The sequence below is a fragment of the Calidris pugnax genome, unplaced genomic scaffold (assembly GCF_001431845.1).
Source record: "Calidris pugnax isolate Ruff unplaced genomic scaffold, ASM143184v1 scaffold58, whole genome shotgun sequence".
In the NCBI taxonomy this organism is placed as follows: Eukaryota; Metazoa; Chordata; class Aves; order Charadriiformes; family Scolopacidae; genus Calidris; species Calidris pugnax.
In genome coordinates, this window is record NW_015090868.1 from 4,414,254 (window position 1) to 4,432,485 (window position 18,232).

The 18,232-nt window shown below is 35.8% G+C and overlaps 1 protein-coding gene across 1 annotated transcript in view; it reads left to right on the plus strand.

Moving 5' to 3' along the window:
• Window positions 1-333: 333 nt before the first annotated feature.
• Window positions 334-18,232, plus strand: part of PCM1 (pericentriolar material 1) — a 36,495-nt gene continuing 18,596 nt past the window's right edge. Inside the window, exons 1-16 of the mRNA XM_014945506.1 lie at window positions 334-458; window positions 1,055-1,300; window positions 2,514-2,786; window positions 3,390-3,560; window positions 3,742-3,861; window positions 7,518-7,695; window positions 10,017-10,126; window positions 10,544-10,760; window positions 11,677-11,875; window positions 12,182-12,358; window positions 12,885-13,042; window positions 13,279-13,493; window positions 14,798-14,952; window positions 15,034-15,163; window positions 15,886-16,020; window positions 17,514-17,704. Coding sequence (XP_014800992.1) covers window positions 363-458; window positions 1,055-1,300; window positions 2,514-2,786; window positions 3,390-3,560; window positions 3,742-3,861; window positions 7,518-7,695; window positions 10,017-10,126; window positions 10,544-10,760; window positions 11,677-11,875; window positions 12,182-12,358; window positions 12,885-13,042; window positions 13,279-13,493; window positions 14,798-14,952; window positions 15,034-15,163; window positions 15,886-16,020; window positions 17,514-17,704 — 2,771 coding nt within the window. The 5' untranslated portion in view covers window positions 334-362. The remainder of the gene's footprint in view (window positions 459-1,054; window positions 1,301-2,513; window positions 2,787-3,389; window positions 3,561-3,741; window positions 3,862-7,517; window positions 7,696-10,016; window positions 10,127-10,543; window positions 10,761-11,676; window positions 11,876-12,181; window positions 12,359-12,884; window positions 13,043-13,278; window positions 13,494-14,797; window positions 14,953-15,033; window positions 15,164-15,885; window positions 16,021-17,513; window positions 17,705-18,232) is intronic.

An 18,232-nucleotide genomic window follows, 5' to 3' on the forward strand; every position in this document is an offset into this window, starting at 1 on the left:
ATTCTGTTAATGGCAGGTGACAATGCAAAACCAGATTATGAATCTTTAAAATATTCTACATGAACTGGTTTTAATACAGCGCATTTCTTTCAACTATTTCTTTTAGATTCTTTTTATTGATTACTTGTCATGGCAACAGGAGGTGGTCCCTTTGAAGAAGGCATGAATGATCAGGACTTGCCGAGCTGGAGCAACGAGAGCCTTGATGACCGGCTGAACAACACGGTATAATTCATCTTATCTTTCAGTTGCCATTTGATGCTGTACGTTAAAATTACTATGTAGATTCTGTTAATGGCAGGTGACAATGCAAAACCCTAAGCCTTGTCAGTACAGCTTTGCCTTTTTATTGATTACTTGTCATGGCAACAGGAGGTGGTCCCTTTGAAGAAGGCATGAATGATCAGGACTTGCCGAGCTGGAGCAACGAGAGCCTTGATGACCGGCTGAACAACACGGTATAATTCATCTTATCTTTCAGTTGCCATTTGATGCTGTACGTTAAAATTACCATGTAGATTCTGTTAGTGGCAGGTGACAATGCAAAAAAAACCCTAAGCCTTGTCAGTACAGCTTTGCAGGTAAGTATCTGTAAAACCAATAAAAATTATTGAGGTAGATGTAAGCAAGTGATGAGTGTAATTCAGTCTGTAGATGTATCTGTGGGTGGTGTTTTGTGTAAATAAAGCAACTAGACACAAAAGCGTTGTAGGTGTCATGAAAGTGAAAACTTTAATTTTAAAAGTTCTAAACTGCAGAAGAGTCTTCAGCAAAGAAGAAAAATACAATTTTAGCTTCATTTGAAATTAATGTAATGCATAGTTGGATGAAATGGGTTTAAATTTTCCTTACAAGCTATTTTTAATTTAGGCAGTGGAGAAAATTATCTTTTGTACTGTGACGTTTGCTCTAGAAAACTGCAGCATATTTTGATACCACTTTTTATTTTTATTTCTACAATGAAAGTAAACTCTTTCACTGAGTTAAAACATTTACTTTTTATCTATGTGGATAACAAATATGATGTTTTTTCTTCCCTCTCCTTCCCCTTAAGGACTGGGGAAGTCAACAGAAAAAAGCAAACAGATCTTCAGAAAAAAACAAGAAGAAGCTTGGTGGGGAAGCGGAAACAAGGCTGACTAATGATATATCTCCAGAATCCTCACCTGGAATGGGGCGCCGGAAGACCAGAACTCCTCATAGTTTTCCTCATGCTCGATACATGACCCAGATGTCTGTTCCAGAGCAGGCTGAACTAGAAAGGCTTAAGCAAAGAATAAACTTCAGTGATCTGGATCAGGTTTGTGTGAATACTCACTCCCTCTATAAATATGATGACGACATTTATTCAGCTATCTCTTAATAATTTGACAGATGAATAAAGAAAGCTTTCATAAACAATTAAGGTAAAAAAAAAAAGTTTATAGGGAGCCAAATCATAATTGTGGTTTTAAACTTGAAGATTATGGAAAGTTCAGGACCAGGGCTTTCCTGTGCTTACAGTATGCTAGCTCTCTTCACTTTCTCCCTCTCAATCGTTAACAAATTCCCCGTGTCCTCAGATCAGTATTTCTCACTCGTCGTACTTGTCTGCCACTAAAAAATATCTGTGACCTTATTTTGAAAGTCTGTTTTTGAAGTGCCAGTTCATGATTCTGAACGTTGTTATCCTTGTGGATTAAGCAAAAGAGTAGCATTAAAAACTACTGCTCAGTAGAGTGTAGAGAAATATGTGGCATGAATTCTTGAGCTGTAACTGCTTCTTTGGGAATATGGCACACTCACCCCTCCCTTGTCCAAAACAATCAAAAGTATGAGGGATTAATTCTTTGGTAACAAAGCGTATATTTGTGCTAACAGCTTCAGAATAGAAGCTTGTTAATCTTTGCCAAAGTTTGTTGTTGACTTGTTTGGGTTGTGAAGATTCTTTCAAATGCGATTCATTGCTTTGGCTTAGAATATAAAGACTGGGCTTAACTTCCTCCCCAAATGTACGTTAGGGCAACAAGTTGCTATTCATAAGGTTCTAAGGAAAAGCTGAAGTTAGGAGGTGTCATATTCTGCCAGTGAATATGTTGCCCTTTTATTATTGTTATTCTCTCAAATGTACCTGGAGAAGTAGGATGCCTTTCGCTATAGTAAAGGTGGAGGCCACAGCAAGGATGAGGAACTAAGCTCTGAGAAATGCAGAAAGCTTTTGCTTCTCAGCTGTTCTGGGACAGCAGGAGGGTGGGCTTACTTTCTGACAACTACATGGTGAAAATAATCAGCACTGTCTTTAGCTTTTGGCTAGTCAGTGACTAATAAGGTAACTTTGAAGTCATTCTAATAATGCTGCAGAACTGGTAATCCAAGCAGTGAAACTGATCAGTGTTGAGAATATATTGGAGGGAAAAAAAAAAACCACAATTGTTCTTTTTTTGTTGTTGTTTTTGTTTATAGAGAAGCATTGGAAGTGATTCTCAAGGCAGGGCCCCCACAATTGTTCTTTATTTTTTTGTTTTTGTTTATAGAGAAGCATTGGAAGTGATTCTCAAGGCAGGGCAACAGCTGCTAACAACAAACGTCAACTTAATGAAAACAAAAAGCCATTCAACTTCCTGTCACTGCAGATAAACACTAACAAAAGCAAAGATCCTGCCTCAGGTTCCCAAAAAAAGGAAAGTGGGGTAACAGTGCAATGTAAAGAGTTGTTTGGAGCTGCTCTAAGCAAGGATTTCTTACAAAATTGTCAAGTCTCTGCTCAAGAAGATGGAAGGAGAGAACCAGCTATGGATAGTAGCCAGGTATTTACGTGGCCTCTAAAGTCTACAGAATATTGACTCTTAGAAAGCTTTCATCTACCTTGTGACTTTTCACTGCATCTTTCTAAATTTCTAAGAAGTATAACTATTAAATCTTTATTGGAAATGGTTATCTTCCCACTGTTCTAAAAGGCAACTGGATGAAAATGTGAAACCAAACTTAATCATGTATTGTTCTTTAGAAAGCTGCTTATTGGTAACAGAAGTATTAATTTTCAACCTAAAGGTTGGTTCTGTTGGTAACAGAAGCAGTATTAATTTTCAACCTAAAGGTTGGTTCTCTTTTATATGGTTCCAGAAGATACTCTCACAGTTTAATATTTTCATATATTAACGAGCTCAATTGTGTTTAGCCTATGTCAACAAGAAGCCCCGTGCTTCAGCCTTGCAAATTCACGCATGCATAAATCTATGCTTATAAAAGCTGTTGACTTTTAACCACTTGCAGAAGTGTGCTTTATAGGATTGAAAGTACTAGTATGTCACCCTGTAATTACTACTTTGCTGTTGCTGTCACTGTGTCTCGTGCGTGAAATACGTTAAAGCTGTAGCTGAATGCATTCAGTAACTGCAGTGTCTTTACAGATTGTGAGCAGACTAGTTCAGATTCGCGACTATATTGCTAAGGCCAGCTCCATGCGGGATGATCTTGTAGAGAAAAATGAAAGATCGGCCAATGTTGAGCGTTTATCACACCTTATAGATCACCTTAAAGAGCAGGAGAAATCCTATCTGAAATTTTTGCAAAAGATGCTTGTAAGTTTAAGAACATAATATATTTTTTTTCTGCATTGTAAGTTTTTTTTAGGAGTTGACCGTTGATGTTTTGATGGTGCTACTGGGGGTGTTGGTTTGGTTTGATATGTAGTACCTTCCGTAGTTCATTTTTACTGCCCCCTTTATATAGCTTTTGATTTATGCCAATGAAATATTTCAGGCTAGAGAAAATGAGGAGGATGATGATGTTCGGACTGTAGATTCAGCTGTGGGATCTGGTTCTGTAGGTGAGAGCACATCGCTAAACATTGATGTGCAGTCTGAGGCTTCAGATACCACGGTAAGCTGCCTTTTAGTAATTAAGGTGCTAGAAATGAAGACTTTGTTTAGTTTTGTTCTTGTCCTGATTGTTGTGATAGTGTCATAATCTGCAGTTCAATTAAAAACTAGTGAGTCTCCAGACACTCTGTTCAGGAGATGTTTATGCATGTGTGGATTTACTTTTTTTTTTTTTTATATGGGGAAAAAAATGATTCTGTCACAACAATATAGCTTGATTAGTTTTCTTAACAATCTTCAGTCTTTCTCCAAAGTAGGATGAAAGGTTAAATGTTTACTTTAGTAGAGCATGCACTGCATTAATATAGGAAGCAATAGTTTTATATACAATTTTTCATCTATAAGTTTCTTTCTCTTAGCAGGGTAAACTTGGTGGTGTTGGGTGAGGAGAGGGTTAGAAATGGGTCATTAGTGGGCCATTGCCCAAGCATTTTTCTAGTGATATGATGGTATTGACCTAACACAGAAGTTTCTCTTCATTTTTGGAGAGATAAGTACCTTTTAGAAAATGTATTCTGAATTTAGTTCTGAAACAGTCAGTTTTCCTTTTTATTTATAAAAGCTTTTAAATGAACATGGTGAACAATTCTTGTAGTAGATACAAAAGCATTTTAATAACAACTTATATTTTACATCTTCCAATACCTATATTTGAGGAAAGGTACTAAAGAGCTGGTTCTCATTTCGGCAGTTACTACTATGAATGTTCTACAGATGAGGAGAATCTACACGTTTAGATGTAAAACAGCAGTTAAAACATTAAGAAGTATTTGTAATTATTTTTAGCTTTGTAAGAAATTTTCTATCCCTGTAAGGAAGTAAAGTGATAGACATGGAAGATGTACTTTTAACTTAAAAAAGAAATATATTGAAAAATGCAGAAAAAGACAGGTATAGTTTTTAAGTAGTATGCATGTAAACTTGCATTTTTCTTTTTTTTTTTTTTTTTTTGCAAAATGATGTTTAATTTTAATGTTTGGTTCTTCATTTTGCATCTAATTTCTGTTAACATGCAGCTTGAATATATTATATGCAGAATGAATATGTCTAGTCTTAGAAGGTTAATTGCTGTCTAGAGCCTTATTGTTATGAAAATTCTAAGAATGACTAAAAATGTCTTTGCTCTTTAGTATATTTTATTTGATACTCATTTTCATTATTTGACAAGATACAAGTGGGTAGGTTTGTAACTTAAAAATGCATGCTAAGTTGGAGCACATGTTCAAAATCTAACCTACTAAACTATTTAATAAAGGAGGTATCTTTTAGTTTGAGCATTCGGCCCCGCATTGAGGACAAACTAGGGAATTCAGCTTCACAAGAACAGGTTACAGACATTGATGTTACAGCAAGCCCGAAAGGGAAAAGTGACAGAGCTGCTCTGAATGACAGGGAAATCTGGCCTTGTAGGATTAATAGCCAAGAACATGGATTGACTTCAAAGGTACACTTCAAAATATTATTTTAGCCTCAAATAGGGTTTATACATGCTGATTTTGTTTTAATTTTTTTTTTCTCCTGTTAACTGCTTCAAATATATTTGTTACTTACACTGAATGTTCCCATTTGGTCTCTTTGTCTGTATCCCACTGTCTTTTCATTTAATGAACCTTCTTTGCCTAGAGTTTGGGGTTGTTTTCCTTGAAATAGAAATGTTTGAGAACTTTCTCTTCTGAAGTGTCAACATTGACAGAGAAAGTATGACATGTAACTGTGCAGCAGGTGTTCTGATTTTATGTAGATGATCCTTCTGGTTTTACTGTTCTCTTTCTGGGAAAACATTGTAAATGTGACTTTCAGACACTTGTCATGTTTATGGTAATAGTCTGCCAATGCAAATTTAAGCTAATACCATATGGAGCAAGTAAATTAGAGAATAGTAACCTTAACTTGTTCCACAAGTGGGTTTTTTTATATAGATGTTTATATAAATATTTTATTGGAAAAGGGAAGACTAAGGGGCTTGGAGTCTAAAGCTTCTTTTGTTATTTGTTACCAGCTTTTTCTGTGGCTTTTTCTCTTACTCTGAAAAAAAGAACAAGAAAAAAGTCTTAGGTTTGATTATTTTTTAAATTATCATTTCTTTTCTGTAAAATAAAAAACTTAAATGTTTTGACAAGCTTATTAGTCTAAATGTAGAACTAAGCTTGAAAACTTTGTTGTTTGGTTTTAATGAACTCAAGCAAATCTGGTACTTTACCTAAAGCTTGGTTTAGTTAATAGGTGAGCGAGACTGAGATGCATCCCCTTTTCCCCCTTTCTGCCCCTCATTCCTTCCTGTGTTGATTTCATTGTGTATTCTGTTCTGCTCCACTACATGTATAAAAGATGAAAAATTAACAGGAATAATCAGTGCCAGCTGCAGTATGTGTTTTAGTGACATTTTGAGACATTTAGAATTCTGGATGTGCTCTCCTTTCCCTGCTGGAAAGCTGAGCATTCCCTGGTACCCAGAACTGGTTAATAAGATGTGTTCTTCTATTCTGACATTTAGTGCAGAATTTTTGAACTGAGAATTTTGTACTTTAGGAATTCAGCACTATGTAGAGAGAAGATGATACTTTTAAGTTAGTAATGTTCTTTTTAAATACTTGTCAACTCTAACAAAAAGGAGGCAGATTTTTCCATGGTTTCATCTGCATAGTGCAATAATCCAACTGCAGACATGCTTAGGATCCCATTAAAATACTTAATTTGCTAACAGTCCTTGAATAAAAGTTTTTGAGACAAATCTCCAGCTTTTAATGAGGAAAATAACTTAGTTTTATTCTTTTTAAATACTTGTCAACTCTTAACAAAAAGGAGGCAAATTTTTCCATGGTTTCATCTGCACAGTGCGATAATCCAACTTCAAACAGGCTTAAATCTTAACTGGATGTCCCATTAAAGTACTTAATTTGCTAACAGTCCTCGAATAAAAGTTTTGAGACAAATCTTCAGCTTTTAATGAGGAAAATAACTTAGTTTTTATATACATTTTAGCTGCCAAACATGCTTTTGTTCCTTCAGATCTAATTCCATGTGTTTGAAAATATAGTATAGAGGGGGTTCTGTGCATGGTTTTGTTTTGAAATTGGTTTACCTAAATCTGGTCTGTTATAGTACTTATGGCACCACTATAGGTTACAAAACTAAACACGCTATAGGTTAGAGAAGAATAACTGCCCAAACCACTCTGCTGAGAAATTTTAGGTCAGTAAATCAATCTAGATACACTCTGCTGAGAACTTAGAAATTTTAGGTCAGTAAATCAATCTAGATCTTGTGTTATGTGTAGCTCCATGATACTATGCCTTATCTTGCTTAGCTTTGCCAGTCTTATAGCTTCATGTGCTCTTCTGTGAATTTGTCATTTCAAATGCTGGAGGGATGCTTGGGTTAGTCCTTGGAGTATGTTAGGGTGGCTACCTGGATAAGGAGACTTAACCCCCAGGAGTGGTAAGAGTGTCTTGGTGGAACAGGCTTCTCCCTACTGGATATCTAAAATTTTTAGACTGAAAAGGACTACCGGGAAGGTGAAGGTGTTTCATTTTCACCTTTTTAGACTAACTAGGCTGTTTGAGTCTATTAAAGTCCTGCTTGTTTTGACACTTTTGATCACTAGTGCTCAACAAATAAACTGTCATGATTATGGTAATGCTCTTCCATATTTTGCAGGCCAGAGATCCTCAACAGGAAGCTAAAGAGGAGTTGGAGAACTTGAAGAAGCAACATGATTTGTTGAAAAGGATGCTACAACAGCAGGAGCAATTAAAGGCTCTTCAAGGAAGACAGGCAGCTCTTCTTGCTTTGCAGCATAAAGCAGAACAAGCAATTGCTGTCATGGATGATTCCGGTACGTGGAATGGCTGGCTGTCGATAGCATGTCAGCATGCTGAATGAATTATTAAAGCTGGAATTGTGGAATAGGCATTAAAAAGTCTTTTATAGTGCACTTTTAAAAAATACTGCAAGGCTTCTGTTTCTGAAAAGAGTTGACAATGTAATGTTGTAAAATGATTTGTCAGTTAAAAACCACACAGCTGATCTGTGGTTTACTTGTAAAATCCTAAAATTGTGGATTTTTCTCCTAAAAATCGGTCTACCTCCTCAGATTAGGAGTCTGCCTCTCCTCTCTGTCATTGTACCAGGCCTTTGAAGGAAAGAATCAGAGTTGGGTGTACAGAGTGTTCTCTCACTTTCTGCATCCTTCTGGCTATAGGCAGTTGATAGTGTGAAGTTTTGTTTGCTTTTTCATGGGATTCTTTCTTTTTTTTTGATGGCTGGTTGCTTGCCAGTTTAATAGCCACTGTTATGTTAATGGTTTATCCAATAAAAGAGAGGAGGAAGTTGCTAAACCTGTTATGGAAGTAAATATGAAACTAGAATCCTGAAATTCTATGTATGTAAATTTTGGGCATGGTTCTTATAATAGAACACCACCTTTATGTGTTAACCTTCAGTTTAAAAGCATTCTTTCAACTCATTTTCATATATTCCCAATTTTTCAAAACCTACCTTTGGGACAGAGATTCTTTTTGATAGCTTCTTAAAGGTTGTCAGCAGAGTTGTTTTCTCAAGAATTCAGTCTTGACAGGGATACGGTTGGCCTTGATTTGTGTGCTGTTGACATGTGAATTATCTGGTTTTTGTTGGAAACTCGTCCTGCCCTTCACCCCTCCCTAAATCCTGTTCAGTTTTCTTTGGAAAAGGGGTACAGTTACGTGTGCAGTCGTAGGGAATGACATTTTTGCACTGAGCAGGTTAGGATTCAGTTTGTGTTACTGTTCCATGACTCTTCCCCTTAAGTGTTGCCTTGGGCATGATTAGAGGGTATATGGGATAGCAGTTCTTATTACAGTTAGTTTTTGGATTTAAAATTGCTTAATTTACAGGAATATAACCATTTATTTCTGTGTTTACAAAAAGTCTCCCTTTAAGGTTCTTTGCTCTGATGAGCTCCTCTCTGCATTTTCTTCTGTCCTAGATTCAACAGAATATAGGAAAGAAGATGGAACTAGTTAAGAAAACTCTAGCTTTTAGTGTAGGGATGAGAAGCTGGTAGGTAGATTCTAGAAAGCTACTGCAGGAGCAAAAGCAGCAGGTGCCATCGAAAGGTGTTTCCTTTTTTCTCAAATGGTTTTCAGTAGTTGCTTTTCTCCTGTCTGCTCCATAGTGGTAACACTGTGATGCTTTCCCTTCTTTCCTCAAATATATAAAACTCCATCTTGATGAGGAATGTACTCATGACGTAGGTAAAAGATAGGATTGCTTATGATAAATTAGAACTACTTTGGTTTTTTTTTAATTCTTTGGTGGTGTTTTTATTTGTTTCACATTTCCATTTATGTCACTCTTAATGACAGTTTCTTACTGCTGTTTGTGTTGACTGACTTTAGGATTTGGTATGTGCCACAACTATAGGGCAGGAAATGTAAAGATTCAAATCCAACATAGGACAAAATAATTGGTTTTTAATTTGATAATAGTAAAACTTATTGTGACTAAATCAGGTAAAAAAGCCATGATCTATGGGGAAAATAAATAATATTTGTGCCTGATTTTTCTTACAAAGTATTGGTTCATGTTGATGGAAGATATTTGCATCTCTCAACTGCCAGTTCCATGTTTTAGTACAGTTTGAATCTGAGTTTTTGGGGGTGGGGGAGAGCTTTCTTTTTAATATATTCCTCTCTTAGAAGGACAAACCCTCAAGACTACAGCTGCAAAGATTACAATTATACCAAGATGAAAGCTTGCTGTCTTGTTAATTTGTTGTTTTAAGGAAGTAAAATTACATGAACTGTTCTTGGTTTGGCTGTATTAAGTTAATAACCATTTTGTTTTTAACAAGAAAAATGTTTTCATCAACTCTAGGCAACTTGATTGTTTTCATTTTGCTCTGACCTTTTTAGCAAAACACAGAATGGACTTAAAAATCCTTTTGTGTGGTTCTGCAGAAAGGAGCTGTGAGTGGCTTGGTAGCATTTCTGCAATGGAAATAATCTTTCAAGTGTTAAGTTGGTGGGAAGGACACAACATTAAAAATAATCGCTGTATGTCAAGGGGTACAGTATATTGATGTTCTTGTTAAACCAGAAATTTTCATCAAATAGCCTTTATTTCATCACTGTGGAAAAGTATTTACATTTTTTCCTCCTTCTTCTGCATGCCTAGTTGTCACAGAGACTACAGGTAGTGTTTCAGGAGTGAGCCTCACATCAGAACTGAATGAAGAATTGAATGACTTAATTCAGCGCTTTCATAACCAGCTTCATGATTCTCAGGTCAGTCCTTGCACTGTGTAAGTTTTGCCATTTTCCTTTTTTTAATGTTCTTTTGAACAGTGCAGTCAAATGTTTGTCTTGCTTATTTGTGGGCGTTTGCTAGTGGAGTAATTAGGATTCTCCCAAACTTGAAAGCCTATTATCTTTCTGAAGACTTGTCATCTGACTGATCTATACTTTCTACCTCTCAGTTTTCCATGAAAGTCCAGCGAAGTAGTTTTTATACTGCAATAGAATTATATGTTAACTCAATATATAGTTGGGATATCACGAGACTGTTTTCAGTATCAGTTTCCCTGTATAATGTTCTTTGTTCTGGTGTTGAGGCTGGCAAGCCTACAAGGGAGCTTTTTGTTTCTTACAGTGTATGTGGCTTTTTTTGTAGTAGTCTGAGTAAAACGAAATTACTCTTTTTAGACCCAGTCTGTGCCAGACAACAGAAGGCAAGCAGAAAGCCTTTCGCTTACCAGAGAGATTTCCCAAAGCAGAAACTCTTCAGTGTCCGAACACCTGTCGGAGGAGAAGGCACAGCTTTTTAACAAGATGCGAATGTTGCAGGGAAAAAAGCAAAAAATGGACAAACTGTTAGGAGAACTTCACACACTCCGTGACCAACATCTGAATAACTCCTCCTGTAAGTAAACATAGGCAGAATTGTATCTTTGAAAGAATACAGTTTTGTTTTTTTTTTAAATGTGAATGTTTGTAATGTGGTCTTTCAGCTTGCAACTGGTTAATGAAATGCAGGTGATAAAGCTGTGCTGGGGCAATAATTATGTAGATGTTTTTTAATGCTGTATAAGTTTCTAGGTTAATGGAGAGCTCTACAAGCAATGATAATGAGTGGTTTTGCTTAAAGTCTTTATGTAGGCCTACTTGCTGCTCTTGCTCTCTATTTCTAGAATAACATTTGTACTGGTGAAGTTTATCCTATGGCTGGAAATTTCTCGAGGGTGATCACAGTGTATTCTGGTTAACACTTAGAATTGAGACACCTGAAGCATGGTCCTGGAGGAGGGCAGATTGATTTAATAGTTACATTACTATAGCCCCATCTTTTGACATATACTTAACAAATATTATATAAGCATGTTTGGACATGATTTTGTGTAGCTGGAAAAAGCAAACATAAAATCTGAAATCTGCATTCTATAGCATATGGGTGCAGGAGCTTAGCAGAGGAAAAAAAATTATAGAACTTTTATCGTGTTGAAATGTTAAATTTTGAAAAAAGCAATTCAGCCAGAAATAAAACCTTAAAATAACTCTTTGGGCAGATTCAGAGCATGAAATCTTCCACTTCTGAAGTGTGATAAAGCTAAAAGGAACTGTCTGAAGTCTTGTTTACAAAAGCTACTTATTACTCTGCCTGTTGGCATTGCATGCCATGAAATTTAAGACAAAAGCATTTGCTCTTCTAAGAAGAGAAGTTATGAACTGCTGTTTTCTATGTTGGTAATATTTTCTGTAGTTATATTTTAATGTAATTCAGTTTAGCAGGTTCCTTCCCTTTGCAAGTTGTTCTTACGAGCTATATGTCTTTTTTGTAGTTTTTCCTGCTTCAGGTTCTCCTCAAAGGAGTATTGATCAACGAAGTACAGCTTCAGCTGCTTCTGGCCCAGTGGGCATAGTTACTGTGGTCAACGGCGAATCAAATGCCATGGCATCTGCTCCTTATCCTCCTGATTCCCTGGTTTCTCAGAATGAGAGTGAAGAGGATGACAACCTAAATCCAACAGAAAAGCTTCAGTAAAAGCTCTTTCTTTTTTTTTTTTTTTTTTTCATAACGTGCTTTAGTGATTTGGGGTATTATAAGTTCTATGTTAAGAAACCATTTCATATTTTAATCTACTTAATTTAGTATTATAGACAATTCAGTAAATGGTCCAAGACAGTTAAATGAGTTCAGAGCTTCAAGCAGAAGGTTCTTACAGCTAGGAAAAAGTCAGTAAACCTTAAAAGCTTTATATTTTTTATATATATATATATTTAGTTTTCAACTCTACACAATTTAATTTATACATAGCATGTTCTTTTTTTTTTTTTCCTCTTCAGAAAGTTAAATGAAGTTCGTAAGAGGCTGAATGAGTTACGTGAGTTAGTTCACTACTATGAGCAAACATCTGATATGATGACAGATGCTGTCAACGAAAACACTAAGGAAGAGGAAGAAACAGAAGAATCGGAAAGCGATTCTGAACATGAGGATCCACAGCCTGTTACAAATATCAGGTTGTCATACTTTTTGTCCTCCTAAATCTTTGTAGTTAAGTTGCAACAAGTTTCCGTCAACCAGAAGTAACTTAATTCTGTGATAACATTAACTTTCCAAAGTAGTGTTCTTATGCAGATGATTCATAATAATCTTGTCCTTGGTAACTTATTTATATAGTAAATGTCAATTAGGTTGACCATTGAGAAAATGGCTATAAGAGACTACAAAATCTGTAATTCCTTTGGGTTTAACTGAATTATGTGTAGGAAGTTCCATTAGAAGGTTAACAGGCCTAGACTAGGGAATGGGCATCAAAACCAACTTGAGTTTAGTAATTCATAACTGCTTCTGATTGCTTAAAAAAAAAGTCTATTGGAGAGATGAATATTGAGAAATACCAAATGTCTGGACTGTTTTATATGAGGTTGACTTTTTTTTTTTTTAAAGGGTTGGGACACATTCCTGTAAAAACCAGTTAATAAAATAACTGGAGCAAAATTCCATTGACTTAAAAGTTAACATGAGTAATGTATTTTACCCTAGAAACCCTCAAGGAATGAGTAGTTGGAGTGAAATAAATAGCAACTCAAATGTACAGTGTGGAACTAATAACAGAGATGGAAGACATCTTAATACAGACTGTGAAATAAATAACAGATCTGCTGCTAATATAAGGAGTCTAAAAATGTCTTCAACTCTAGGTATGTTCTAAAATATTCCAATAATTTTAAGTTTTAGTGCAAATAATTCTGATACTAATAATTTTAAGTTTTAGTGCAAATAATTCTGATAGATGTTTGATGAGGAAAATGTTCAAGTGTCTAATCATTAAGCGGATGTTTTTCTAATGTCCAGTAATTACAGTGCACTTCAGAAGTTTAATAACGATGTGTCATTTGTACTGTTTTCTTTTGTTTCTTCCTCTCCCTACCTCCAGACTGTCATAACAGGGAGGATGACAAAGATATTGACCTACCCCAAGGGGAAGATGATGAAGTGGAAGAAGATAGAGTTAGTGAAGATTCTGTATCTAGCCACAGAAGTAGCCTGGGTGATGCTGCTGGAGACGCCGAGTTTGAGCAGAAGATCAATAGGCTTATAGCTGCCAAACAGAAACTGAGACAGTTACAAAACCTTGCTGCTATGGTGCAGGTATTTTATGAGTATCAATCTGCACGGAAATGTAGCATTCATTATTTCCTGTGAGGTATAACTTTTAATAGGGAAAAACACTATTTAGAGTAACATTTTAAAAGATCGTTTTTAGGCTGGGAAGAAGAGATTCTGTGTGGGTTTTCTGCAGTCAGGGGTGATAGTTCTGAAGTTCAAATCTAGAATTTTCTTGGGGGATGCTAAACTAACCCAAGAATGGTCTTAATGCTTAACCTTAGCACTGGATTATGAAATATCAACCAAGAAGTCTAATACTCTTTTTTTAAATAATACTGGTCTGCATTTTTAAGCTTATACTATATATTCATCTGGTTTAGGTTTTGAATCCTAGGATTTGCAACATTGTTCAGTCAATTGAGGAAAAATTACTTGGTTTTAATTAAAATCTTCAGATGTTGCAATATGTTTGAGTTGGGGTATTTTGGTTTGGGTTTAAGGGGGTGTTGTTGGTTTTTTGGAGTTTTTCTTTAGGCTTGAAGGCCAGCTATGAATTGCAGTGTTTTTATTTTATTATTTTGGTTTGGGTTTAAGGGGTGTTCTTGTTTTCTTGGAGTTTTTCTTTAGGCTTGAGAGCCAGCTATGAATTGCAGTGTTTTTATTTTATAATATCTCATGCTAATTTAGTGATGTTTACTAAAACATCTTTTCTAAATCTAATATCCCTACAGAATGTTTACATTTGAGCACCGTCTGATTCAGTGTCTGCATACTGAATACACAGAGGTGTATCGGAAACATAAAGGCTCCAAAATCAATCTTAATTAGAACTAAAGATAAAGCTATTCAGACTGCTTAGTTTTGAAAAACTAGTTTGACAAATTAAACTTGTTATATTTTGTGTATCAACTCAATAAGGGCCTAACTGCCTTTCTGACACCCTTTCAGGATGATGATCCAGAACCTCAAGCAGCAACTAAACTTGTTACATTTTGTGTATCAACTTGATAAGGGCCTAACTGCCTTTTTGACAGGATGATGATCCAGAACCTCAAGCAGCAATATAATATCTCATGCTAATTTAGTGATGTTTACTAAAACATCTTTTCTAAATCTAATATTCCTACAGAATGTTTACATTTGGGCACAGTCTGATTCAGTGTCTGCATACTGAATACACAGAGGTGTATCGGAAACATAAAGGTTCCAAAATCAATCTTAATTAGAACTAAAGATAAAGCTATTCAGACTGCTTAGTTTTGAAAAACTAGTTTGACAAATTAAACTTGTTATATTTTGTGTATCAACTCAATAAGGGCCTAACTGCCTTTCTGACACCCTTTCAGGATGATGATCCAGAACCTCAAGCAGCAATTGCAAACGGGTCGAATATTGGTGACTTGTTTTTGGGTGAGATGGAAGAGACAAAGCAACAACCAAACAACGTCCGAGCCAGCACCAACAAGTTCCAAAAGGATGCAGGACTGAATGAAAAAGCAAGGTATGCCTTTGTCAAAGGATAGTAGAATCATGCTTTGGGCAACTTCTTGGCAAGTAACATGTGGTTAACTTATTTACGCAGAGAGAAGTTTTATGAAGCTAAACTTCAGCAGCAGCAACGGGAGCTCAAGCAGCTGCAAGAAGAAAGAAGAAAACTGATTGAAATTCAAGAAAAAATTCAAGTGTTACAGAAAGCTTGTCCTGACCTTCAAGTAGGTAGAAAGTATTGCTTTGCTATTCTAAGCTGTTGAGCAACAAACCAAAATATTTTTCACACCATTTTTTCACTATAGAAATTAGTAAGAACTTAAAATTGCTAATATTTTTATGCTGTAAGCAGCTGGTCTTCTAAGCCTAGAGAAGAGCTCTGGTCACCTCATTCCACTGTAGGTTCTTGCTCAGCAGTTGCTGTATCAAGCTCCAGTTTCACTGAGTTTTGTTCTCAAAAGCCTTGTTCTAAATTCTTCAAAGATAGAGAACCTTCTGTCTTGTCTTTAGCCTGAAATTTTTCTGTCCATTCTGTCCATACGTACTGTAGTCACTGCATCTTCACTGCACTTGGTAGTTACTTGCAGGGTCTGGTACTTTGAACCAACATTGTGTCTTGTAAACAAGATCAACACTTTGTTGTATTCGAACTTAACTGCGCAATATTGAACTGTTTCTCATACTCTTTGAAGTTGAACTTTTTTTTCTATGAAGTGAGCAGTAAATTATCGCTACTGGGCATCTACAGCATTATGAAATAGTATATTACATAAAAATAAGTTTTGTTGATTCCTGGCTAAGTTCTGAAATAGTATTTGATTGGAAAATCTCCTCGCTGAATACTAATTCTGCTATCTCATAAAACCTGAACTGTGTTGGGTTTTAACAGTGGGTACATTTTAGAAAGCTCCTCTACTCTATTTTGCCTTTTTGCTTTCTCTTCCAGTTGTCAGGTGGCCTGAGCAGCTGCCCAGGGAACAGGCAGATTTCACCAGCAACCTCAACTCCGGGCATGAATGAGTGTAACGCAGCTGGCAAACCTTTGCTTGAATTGGAGGAATCTGTGCCAGTAGGCAATGAGGTAGTTCATACTTGATATTCTCTGACATAAGAAAGGTTTAAAAAGAAAAAGGATTTAGCATGGGAAATGGAGTAGTAGCCATTTTAGCAAAGTATGTATAACTACTTTGTTTCATTTCTGGAAAGAAGTGAATATTGACCCGAACTGACAAGAGATCTTCCACAAATATAGCAGTTATTGCCAAATATTAATGTGAAAGTTGGAAGAATTTTGAATTTGTACTGTGTACAAATTTGTACTGTGAACATTTGATAGTGTATACCACTGGCAAGCCATCCATGAAGAAAATGATGGCTGTATTTGAAATCTAGTTTCTTCTATGCATCTTCTTTCCTCTTGTCCTCCTAAATAAATGCTTTAAATAATGACCTGAATATTGCTTTCTGAAAACTATGCTAGCACTTGTAGGTGTGGAAGGAAATGTGATGAAGAACATTTTCTGGCTAGACTTGATGTAAGAGACAAGTACCTGAAAAATACTGTTTTAAATAAACTTTGTGAGTTGCATCAGCAATCTTGTAAATTTTCCTTTAGTGACAATTGGGCTATGCCTGTACTGTTGTCATTAAAAGAGAAATTTTCCTCCATCACGAAGGGAATTTCAGAACTTTGCCATCTTCCAAATAAGCATTATAGGACAGCTTGTCCCTTCTTACTAAATAAAGGTCTGAATTCTTCCTGCTAAAAAGATACAGTCTCTAAAATGACTGTGCTGATGCAATTGCCAACACTCTACAAACAGGCTGGGTTACTAATTATCCAAATAGGTATGGGTTTTTGTTGGAAAAGTTCTTAGCTCCAGCACTACCAACTAATTGAGTTGCTTTCAGGCTTGAGTACATTTTCACTTGCCTGTCTCCCTTAGGTCTTTGTTTGCCAGTCTAGTTCGCTTAAACAATTGGCTTTCTACATTACACTTTTTCTATGTTTGTGAAAATATCTTGCCATTTATACTTTCACTGTATTTAATTTAAGGCAGATAAAGGCCTCTTTCTACCTGTATGTTTCCTTTTATGTGTTCTTCTTTAAAATCACAGCTTCATTAAATCTTGTTCAAACACACACCGCAACTTGAAGTTTCTTCAGGTTGCAGAAAATCCTTGTTGTATCTTCTACTTTGTTATTAAAAGAAATATTTGGCACAATTTCCAGATTTCTCCAGAGGCTAGTATTCTGTTATGCTACTTCAAGACCTAAGAATGTGTAAATTAAGTGATTAGAAACAGTGTTGAATGAAACATGCACTGCTTTTCTTTAAAAATCCTGTCCTATAATGTTGAATTACCTTCTTAGATTTTGCAGTATTTGGGATAAATAGTAAACATGGGATGTATTTTGCACCTTTCTGTACTGTAACTTTAGTTACCTTTTTGTTCAGGTATTTGTATTACATAGTATCAGTGTAGTATCAAATACTGACATTTTAATATCTTTTAGTTTAGATTATATTTATTTTCTTTATAGTCTAATGTCTTCCATTTTACTGCAAACAGCTATGGTCTGAGATGAGAAGACATGAGATTTTAAGAGAAGAATTGCGGCAGAGGAGAAAGCAACTTGAAGCTTTAATGGCTGAACATCAGAGGAGGAGAGAGCTGGCAGAAACCATATCTACTGTTGCTGCATCTGTTAAAAGTGAAGGATCAGAAGCTCAGCGAACTCCGCAGCAGAGCAGGACTGAAAAGTAAGAATATGAGTCACCGTGTGTTAGTGGGCGCTTCTGTTGTTTAGTGAGATGTCAGTCTTGGGGCAGCTCACTGTTTTCACTGAATGTGATGACATAACAGAGCAGTAAATTAATTTCTTGACTTCTAAGTGACTGTTAGTTGGTAACTTGTCAGTTTTATGGGTTTTCCCGGAGTATTTAGTCTCCCCTGCTCCATAAATGGGGAAAAATCACCTAGGGAGAGGAGAATGTGTGGAAAATGCCAAATGCTCTGAGTACTTTTTCTTCATCTCTACAGTAGTAAAGTAATAATTTTCCAAAACAGTAAGTAATTTTATTTAACTGTCCCAGTGTCAGAAGAATACTGGTTTCATTTTGCACTGGTGATATAATGTTTAAATAATTTTGGTGCAGCTTGATTAATTGGAGATGGACAGAGTTGTAATTGTGAATAGATCATTCTAATAATTTGTTATAAACCCAAAAAAACCAACCAACCCCTCCTCTCCCAAACACTCCTCTTTTTTTTTTTATTTTATCTTTTTT